The sequence below is a fragment of the Solanum tuberosum genome, unplaced genomic scaffold (assembly GCF_000226075.1).
Source record: "Solanum tuberosum cultivar DM 1-3 516 R44 unplaced genomic scaffold, SolTub_3.0 scf00522, whole genome shotgun sequence".
Classification (NCBI taxonomy): Eukaryota; Viridiplantae; Streptophyta; class Magnoliopsida; order Solanales; family Solanaceae; genus Solanum; species Solanum tuberosum.
The window spans coordinates 173565-183613 of record NW_006239440.1 but is presented as its reverse complement, the minus strand read 5'-3'; the positions used below and the strand labels follow the sequence as shown (position 1 = coordinate 183613).

General features: G+C 35.1%; 2 protein-coding genes and 1 non-coding gene across 3 annotated transcripts; 1 reads left to right on the top strand and 2 right to left on the bottom strand.

The window, feature by feature from the left end:
* Window positions 1–2437: 2437 nt before the first annotated feature.
* Window positions 2438–3997, top strand: LOC102580484 (probable sugar phosphate/phosphate translocator At2g25520). Its single transcript, XM_006364876.2, has one exon. It carries the CDS (start codon window positions 2592–2594, stop codon window positions 3645–3647), a length of 1056 nt encoding a protein of 351 aa, XP_006364938.1. The 5' UTR covers window positions 2438–2591; the 3' UTR covers window positions 3648–3997.
* A 4063-nt stretch (window positions 3998–8060) lies between these two features.
* LOC102580159 (probable carboxylesterase 17) lies at window positions 8061–9138 on the bottom strand. Its single transcript, XM_006364875.2, has one exon. It carries the CDS (start codon window positions 9118–9120, stop codon window positions 8182–8184), a length of 939 nt encoding a protein of 312 aa, XP_006364937.1. The 5' UTR covers window positions 9121–9138; the 3' UTR covers window positions 8061–8181.
* Window positions 9139–9781: 643 nt separating this feature from the next.
* TRNAR-CCU (transfer RNA arginine (anticodon CCU)) lies at window positions 9782–9854 on the bottom strand. The gene has a single exon. It is a non-coding gene; the product is annotated as a tRNA-Arg (tRNA).
* Between the last annotated feature and the right edge of the window lie 195 nt (window positions 9855–10049).

Sequence of the window (10049 nt, the reverse complement as noted above, 5' to 3'; positions counted from 1 at the left end):
TAATAATCTAGTCAGACATACCTAGAACCCTCATTATCCAATAATCACCCAACTTAGAGCGAAAAGAAGAGAAAGAGGCAACTAACTCTTCCAAGAACAAGCATAAACATTCTTCAAAGTTCAGCCCAGAAATCCAAAGGGTTTCTCCGTAGATTTCGTCACCAGGTATGTGGGATTTCACTAGTAAGTTCCTTTCATCCACTAGGTCCCTAGAATTCAGTCAGTTCTTTGATTCTTCATAGCTTGTTTAGACCTAGGGTTTATAAATCCTTGGAGATTCATGGTGATATTTGTTGTTGTAGTATCCATAGTCTAAATAACATGTTTTCTTGGAAATGTTGCTTAATTCCTTAAAAAATCAGAACCCTAGTGTGTGTTAATTCTATTAGTTCATGAATTATACTTGCTAGGTCAGTTAAACAGAAAATCATGCCCCATATTTCGAATGTCACATTCTCAGTATATAAATATTGCATTCTTAGTTAGCATGTCAGTATTTTGAGCTATCAAGTATTTAGTGCGCATTTTAGCTTCATATGTATTCAGTTGGGAGTAGACTTAGCATCGAGTTGGACTAGGGTTCAGTGTACCCTCATAGTCCCAGAACTACGTGCCCGCGTAGGATTTTAAGTCCCCTCTGTTGGGCATCATTATTAGTGATCACACCATAGTCATGCCTCTATACCTCTAGCAAGGTATATTGGGTCCTCTTGATGGGGGCGTATACATCGAACTCCACGTTCAACTCATGTAGTTTCTGTCGGTTAGCTCCCACAACCAGACTCTTAGTGCATTGACCAGGTTTTCAGCAACTACTTCAGTATACAGTTCAACATGTTATCTTCATAATTAGTACTTGGTCATTGCATTGAGTTATACTTCAGTATATATCTATATCTTTGTTCAGATTATATCATTACTCAGTTACGCATTGTTCAGCTTATATATTTTGTTCAGCTTAGCATATTTATATCTTGCATGTTCAGTACATTCCAAGTACTGACGCATGCTTTGCGCTATATCGTTTGATGATGTAGGTTCAAGCACTCAGCATCTAGATCACGCTTAGATCGATTCTCGGTCCGCATTCAACAACTTCAGAGGTGAGTCCTCATACATCGAGGACAATAGACATGCTTTCCATTTTAGTCTTTATTTTTAGTTTTCAGTTTTGCTAGAGTTAGCTGAGGGCATGTACCAGCAACTTAACTCAGTTAGAGGCTTTTTCAGACATAGTAGTAGATTAAGCTTGAGTTGTTAAGTGGTTGTTTCAGTTATCATTTAACTCTTAGTATATTTTATATATTCAGACTAGTTGGGTTTTTTCCCATTTCAGATATCCATTGTTTTAGCTTCGACATAGTATATGTTTTACTCAGTAAATTTTATAGTATGCTTGATATATGTCAAACTCAGGGTTAGCTTGGGGTCACTCGTGATCCTAGGTCCCGTGTTATATCTAGGGTAGCCTCGGGACGTGACAAAATCATAGAAAATGAAGGCAACCCCATCAGGGAGAATCAAACGTACGACCATGATCATATTTATAAACCACTTAGACGACTGAGCTAAGCTTCTCAATTGTGTTAAAGTGGTTCATTTCATTATATATAATCATAAATATCAAATTTAACTTTACAAAAACAATGTAATTTTTTCGACGAGGGGATTCACCACGTAGACCTTCCCCAACTACATGTGTTTAAATGATACAAGTATTAATTGAAGTGTCATAGTGAAATATAATGTCAACTTTATGTGTCTCCATTGGAGTTCTGTCTTATTTTATTCTTACAAGTATTAAGCAAGTATGTATGTATATACATATTTAAGTTTCACTCATCTCTTGTTTTCTGTACAGATAAAAGGATTTTGATTGTCATTAATAAAATATTTTCTAAATTATGATTAAATATTTATTTATAATATTAACATATAATGTTTTAAGAATTCGCTATACAATATACATTTATTTTTACTAACTATTTTGTACTGCTTGCATTAAAATTTGTTTATGAAATTATCATATTATAAGTTTATGTTTTTATAAACAAAAATATTATTATTTATTACAAACCGTCATAAATTTATATACTCGTCAATTTTTGACTTTTTTTTATAAGAAATTTGTTATATAGACTAAAAAAATCAAATATTAAAATTGTTAAAAAGTAAAAAAAGAAAGGAGAGACAAAGATTGAATATTAGGATAAAATACAAATTTTAATAAAATAAGTTTTTAAAAAAAGGAAAAATAATAACTATTTTTCAAAGTTGAGGAAGAATTTAATTTTTAACCCAAAATTCATGATGTAAATAATTTTATCCTCTAAAGACTTACCTCCCTTCTTCTACTCTACCCCTATCTATCCTAGCTCATTAAAAATTATACTAATAAAAGAATTCTATAAAAGGAAAAGTAAAAAATAAATAAAGTGAGGTTTCCACCTAAAAATAAGACCTCCTCTTTCCCATTCTTCACTTTCCCCTCTTTTGTCAAACTCTGCAAGACTCCAAAACTCTCCCAATTCCCCCACCACCACCATCGCCGCCCCCCTCCCCCCCTTCACCACCACCGCTACCACCAAAAAATGGGGAAAGGTGCTGCCTTGTCAAACGGAGTAGTGAAGAAGATCATTCTTTCTTATACATATGTAGCAATCTGGATCTTCCTCTCCTTCACTGTCATTGTTTACAACAAATACATTCTTGACCGCAAGCTCTATGGATGGCCCTTTCCCATCTCTCTAGCAATGATCCACATGACCTTTTGTTCATCTTTAGCTTTCCTCCTTGTTCGTGTTTTCAAAGTTGTTGAGCCTGTTTCCTTTTCTTGGAATGTTTATCTCACTTGCATACTTCCCATTGGTGCTCTTTACTCTGTTTCTCTTTGGCTTTCAAATTCTGCTTACATTTATCTTTCTGTTTCCTTTATACAAATGCTCAAAGCCCTTATGCCTGTTGCTGTTTATACCATCGGGATCTTGTTTAAAAAGGACACTTTTAACAACTCCACCATGGGTAATATGCTGGCAATTTCAGTGGGTGTTGCTATTGCTGCTTATGGTGAAGCAAAGTATGATTCTTGGGGTGTTTTTCTTCAGTTGCTTGCTGTTTTGTTTGAGGCTACTAGACTTGTTATGATCCAGATCTTGTTGACTTCAAAGGGTATTAGTTTGAATCCAATTACTTCTCTCTACTATGTTGCTCCTAGCTGCTTGGTTTTCTTGTCAATTCCTTGGATTTTTGTGGAGCTTCCAATTTTGAGACAGAGCTCGAGTTTTCAATTTGATTTTGCTATTTTTGGGACTAATTCGTTGTGTGCCTTCGCCTTGAACTTGGCTGTGTTCTTGTTGGTGGGAAAGACTTCAGCTTTGACTATGAATGTTGCTGGGGTTGTCAAAGATTGGCTTCTTATTGCATTTTCTTGGTCAGTGATTAAGGACACAGTGACTCCAGTGAATCTGATTGGGTATGGATTAGCTTTCTTGGGAGTTGCATACTATAATCATAAGAAGTTACAGGCATTGAAGGCAAAGGAAGCACAGAAGAAATCTCAGCAAGCTGATGAGGAAGCAGGGAGATTGTTGACTGAGAGAGACTCTAATGGATCATCTGATGGAAAGAAGGGTGATTCACAGGCCTAGTTGAATCTGTGACAAAAAAGGGTATCAAAATAAATCTTATGAACAAAAGGGTTGTGAGAAGCATTAGATTTGGGGGTTCTCTTCAAGTTGACTTGTGCTTTTCAAATGGATCTTGGTATGTCTGTTACTGTTCTTGGGAATAGATCAGTTCCATTTCATACCTAAGGTTATTTAGGATATCCACATTTCTTTGTTTACACTGCAGATTCAAGTTATGTATCTTATTACTAGTAGATTTAAGATCTGAGATACCCTTCCTTATAGCTGTTTTGAGTTTCTGCTACTATTTTTACTTGTCGAATCCTTGATATTACTACTATAATTTATTTACAATTTTCCCTTTTAATCAAGGTTGATGTATGGTGCTTTTAAATCTCATTCTTAACTGAGTCACCTGAAATCATAACTGATCTGTGAATATTTGCTTGTGAAGCAAACGGTTTCGTCTATGTTGAAGTGGAGAATTTTAACTAGAATAATTAATAAGCATTATAAACTGTCACCATTTTCTCTATGTTGGATTTGCATTAATGGCTGTTTCAGGTGACATTACTTGCTCTTAGCTGTGTGGATTTAATGCTTTTCAAAGGTATTTGGGACACGTAATTGGTGGCTTAATGGTTGAGAGATTGGAGTGTTGGCGTTCCTTTATGGTCTCATGTCTTAGACTTGAGATCTGATCTACTTCTTTTACATGGTATTAGTGTCAGATTCATCTATATTATTGTGTTTCCTCAATGTTGGTTCTTTATGTTTTATTATATTGTGGGTAATTTGGACTTGGAGCGTGCGGGCACACTTGTTGATTATTGGGGATCTTTTCCTCGTAAAGTCTTGTTGTCACCGTATTGAGGTTTAGTTAGATCCAAGGTTCTATCCATTCGCCCCAACCAGTACAAGATTTGAAGAGGATGTTCAAGGTGTATGATAGAGATGAGTGTAGAGTTTGTTGGGAGAAATACAACTTATTCAAGGAGAAGTAACTACTTTTATTGCATCTTTTTAGGTTGAGACTACTTGGTCAACATCCATTTTTATCTCTTCCTTGGGAGGGTTACTTTGTAAAGCTGATTGTTGTGTGAGGATCTATAGACACATTACTTGATATCTGGTAGAACAAGACAAAATGATGTAATGTATATTGGAGACAAGCATAAACTTGGGAGGAGATTGGGTGAAGTTTTGGCATTGTTAGACTTTTATTGATCTTAGTTTTTTGTTTGTTGAACCAGTTGAGCTCGTTCAGTGTCAGACTTGGCATATGCTAATGGCTTCAGTCTTCCTATATTTTGAATTGTACTCCACCAAATTCCCATATATATGCCAAAAAACTGGTCTCTCTTGTATGCTGTGTGCATTAATTATGAATAAATTTTTAAATATCGTACACCATACCATGCCCACCCTTACGTATAAGAATCCATATTTTAAAAGAAAAAAACGATGAGAACAGAACCTTATTGGCCCCTTGCTATTCCACCTAACCATTTTTTGAAATTTATATTAGCCATCTCTGACAGCCATTGGTATTGTCCCACCTGTCACTTCTTTTTTATTAAGATCTGAAAGAGTACTTTCCTATTTATACACGAGCTTTAAGTACTTGTATTTGTTCCTAGACGTATCTTTTGGTACTTATAAATATCAGTCATTTGACAACTTGTAATGTATATGAAGCAGAAATAAATTTGCACATTAAAAAAAAGGTACTCACCTTCTTGTCCTGATTAATTTCCTTAATATCATTCAAATGTGTCCTAATATTCCTCAATTAAGAGACATTTTATGTTAAGGATTTAGAATTGCTTATTTGACTTAAATGGGCCTTTATTCACTCACCCATTAAAGACAATTACCAATTATTGAGTCTTTATTTTGTAAAAGTTGGTAGATTGTTTGACCATTTCCAATTACTCCTTAATGGACTTGACACACTAATTAAGAAAACAATTATTGATACATGAATTTTACCACAGTATTCCTATTAATTATTAGGTCTTGAAAAATGATATGGAGAATATTCTCTATTGATTTTGCATACTTCTTAAAAAACTATAAATAGAAATGTAATTTTACCATTTGAATATAATTTTGAGTAAGATATCCAACATCCGGCGGGGCCATTGAATGGAAATTGAACAGAATATCCATAGTTAAACTTTTTCATCTTATTTTATATTCGTCGAAAAGTCTTCCACTAATATTGCAGAAAATTTCATTGCAGTGTGCGTTACGCATGGTGCAATCTTCAACATTAATAAATTGACCAAGTCAGTCTCTCTGGTGAAATTTTGATGTTGGTTAGGAGTACAAATGAAAAAGAAAAGAAGGGCACTTGTCTGTTTTGTGTTGCTTGTGATCAGAGGATCGATTCATTAGGTCTCTTCTTCTTTTGTAATTTAGTTTAGCTCACTAACAAGAACATGTTTCTCACATTTCAACAGTAGATACTCAAGTTTGAGCCTAAAACATATACTATCAAAAATATAAAGTTTAAACATCGATCATGAACCTAATTTCTCCAAAATCCAGTTTGTAGGAATTAAGAGTTGATAAATTTTTCTCAAGAATATTGCTTACTTCTATATCTATTATTTCTTGCTAAAATTATAGAAGCTTTCTGTAAATTCTACCAAACAAACAAGTGTTTATAATTGGTAATTGAGTGTTTGCAGCATGAACTACTTAAACTAATTAAGCAGTAAATAAAGAAACAAAGTGTATTTGCAAGATTGTTCATCAAGGCTTCACCTTTGATCAATGCGTATTTGTATGTAAATATATGTTCGTTAAGTTCATCAATCCGATACTTCATAGACTTATCAGCTGCCTTCTAGTCATCGGGACAAAAATTTAGTCGGAAGCTCAAAGATCTGCAGTTAGCTGTATGATGGAAAGATTTTCTTGGATGGAAAAGTTTGTTGAGTAACGAGGTACTTATAGGTAAGATGAGAATAATCACTTATTCTTGAAATTGTTCACATTGCAGATGGCAAAACATATTCTTATTATGTCCATAATGTTATTTTCATTGACACACACATTATGTCCTGTTAACTTATTATATCTGGACTCTTAAGCTCAGCGGGATCTAATTCTCATATTTATAGGAATTGTTGAGAAAAATGAACTTTGGGTTTAATTCTATTCCAAATAGCTCATGAGGTGCAGAGTATAGTGTAGGCTGGAAATCGTTCTCATTGCACATAACAAGGAGTGGCACCCGATGGAACACAAGACGTGAGAAGCAACACTAAGTTGATTAGGGCATGTGAAGAGGAGATACACGAATGTTCCAATTCGGACGTGTATGGATAGTTACAGGAAGGTAGAGGTAGGCTATGGATAGTTACAGGAAAGGTAGAGGTAGAATATGGATAGTTACAAGAAAGATAGAGGTAGGCCGAAGAAGTATCGGGAGAGGTGATTAGACAGGACATGACGCTACTTTAGCTTACCAATGACATGACTTAGATATGAGATTATGGAGGACATTGATAAGGATAGAGAGTTAGTTATGTAGTTGAGAATTGTCTCGCTTATTCTTCTATACTAGTAGTTGTAGTATTACTTTGAAAGTTTCTTGATATTCCATTTATATTACTATCTAATATTCTTTGCACTTTGATTATCAGATTATTTGTTGTAGTTAATATTTCTTTTTTAGTATGCTCTATCATGCTTTCTTTAGCATTTTTGTCTTGGTTTCTTTACTCCCGTTGTTTTCTTTTTTCGAATTGCTTTGTAATGCATTTACTTGAGCTGAGGATCCATCGGAAACAACATTTATACCTTCCAAAGTAGGGATTAGGTCTGCATACACACTACCCTCTCCAAATCTCACTTGTGGGATTACACTACACTGAATATGTTGTTCTCATTGCATATAATGTTTGACAGTCCTATGTTTCTCTGTTATGTTACTCTAAGAATAGCTTGTCACAGAAGCTTATTAAGTAAGTTGTGGGAGTCAACAATGGAAGGCCTTGATGGGGAAACTGGTGAAGTGTGTTCATCAGTGAAAGTGGTGACACCCATGATTAGCTTCTACACTTGTAGGGACAGCAACATAGTAAAGATTTTCAGTTAGCTAGGATGCAGAGGTTTTCTATTGACACACATATCTGGACCCCAAGCACACGCGAGTCTGGTTTTCCCTACTGATCGATATAACTCTATTCCTCGACTTTATGCATTAACGTTATATTATGTTATTGATTCAAGAATTAGCTTCAGTTTAATTTGAAGGATCAATCTGGTTTTGCCAACATCCTTAAACTTCCATGAAAAGAAAGACATGAGAACAGACAATGGTATTGTTGGATTGGATCCCTTGAAGACAGATGAAAATCAGCTCATTGTTGATCACCAAAAGTACTTTTTTGCATTAAAAAAAAATGGAAGAGCATAAAGTAGAAGAAAAATAGGTTTAGGTAGACAATTTATTGTGGACTATAGCCAGTCTATGAAGTTTCTCAAAGTAGAAACTCACAAAAGTAAAGGATTGTCCTAAATTCATTTGTCGTCAATCGACTCATTTCCTAAAACTATTTATGAAATCACTCATTTGGTTCTGAAGCAAACGAGTAGCCTCTGATTCAGGATGAAATACATGATAAACATGAACCTGTTCCTCAGCTTCAACCACCTTCACATGACTTTTCACACCTTTCTTCTTCTTTAAGAATTCAGCGTACGTGACTCCCCTTTCTTTCAACAAGTCCAAACCAGCAACAAAAACAATCACTGCTGGAAACTGAGACCATTCAGCCACAGATAGTTGAGCATTCTCAAAATTACATCCAAAATAATCACGATTTGATCCTTGAGGCAAGCTCAGTCTCCAAAACATGTCGTTCATTTCCACGCCCCCTGCTGATCCATTATCCATCTCTAATTCAGTCCTCTTTTCACTCCCAAAATAGGGATGAATTGGCAGCAACCCCTTTAGTCTACCACGGAAAACTTCACTTGTAATCGCCTGGATAGCAACCTGATGAACTATGTTACCTCCAGCACTGTCCCCGGAGAGAAAAAGCTGAGAAAGATCAGCCCTTTTCAGCCATGGTTCAAATTCTATGTTCTTGATCAGCCATTCCAATGCAGAATAGCAATCTTCATAAGCTATAGGAAGTCTATTTTCCGGTGCAAGACGATAGTCTACTGAAAGGATGATAGATTTTGAAGACACACTTAAATCTCCAAGAAAAACATGGTAACCGAGCCATGTAGTTGAGCCGATACAAAATCCACCACCATGGAAGTAGACAAGAACAGGAAAGTGCTGGTGAACACTTGATTCAGGAAGGTACATTCTACCTAATATAGGTTTCGAAGAATCAATGACGACATCCTTAGACATGTAGCCATTGGAAGGTTCAATTGATGCAGTAGCTATTTCTGGCTCGAATCGCTTCACTGAGCCATCAGAAAAAACTTGGATGTAACCTGGTGCCTCTGCAACTATGGACATTTTCTTGGAAATATACACTTCCTAGCTAGTATGGCATGGCATGAAATTTAAAGCTGCCATGCTTGATAGTGGAGCATGAGAAGAACATGGATATGGATGGTGGGTTGATCACACAAAGGGCAATGGATCATGCAAAAGAAAAACAGATGATTCCTAAAATTTGGGGTGAGCAAAAATCGAACCGAATAGTAAATCAAATCAAAAAAATGTTATTGATTTATTGTTATTGGGTAAACGAGTTTTTATTGGTTTTATAAATAAAAATTATCACGTTATGAGTTTTCGATTTTGATTTTTAATATTGAATTATTTGGTAAATCGATAATCCATTAAGGCTGTGCTCATTTACCCATATATAAATATTAAATATTAATATATGGTTACTATCTTTGCCCTTTAGTCTTCAATTCACATTATTGTTCTAGTTCTTTTATTTGTGTTGGATTTATATAGTTGTTTTCATGTTAACTTATGTTTATATTTTATGAGCATCATGTAAGGTTACATTATGTCTTGTCGCGCCACATTATTGGAGAAATCATATATTTATTTTATGAGCATTTTCTTATTGGTTAAATCAAAAATCGAATTGTTACGGACCAAAAGCTAATAAAAAAAATATCTTATTGAATCGATAGGAAAACTAAAAATCTAAAATAAACGCGCCAGGTAGGGGTCGAACCTACGACTTTCTGCTTAGGAAACAGACGCTCTATCCACTGAGCTACAGGCGCTTTTGTTTATACATTCTTAGTTGCTAATATTTAACAGGCTTTCCCTTATTGGTTTGTTGTGTGCATAAATGCCATAATTTATGATGAGAAATCCATCGTGTTTATAAGCTTTAGAGGATTGAATTCAGCAATGCAGGGAAAATGTTTTAGAATTTATATTTTAGGGGGGGGGGGGGGGGGGGGGGGGGGGGGGGG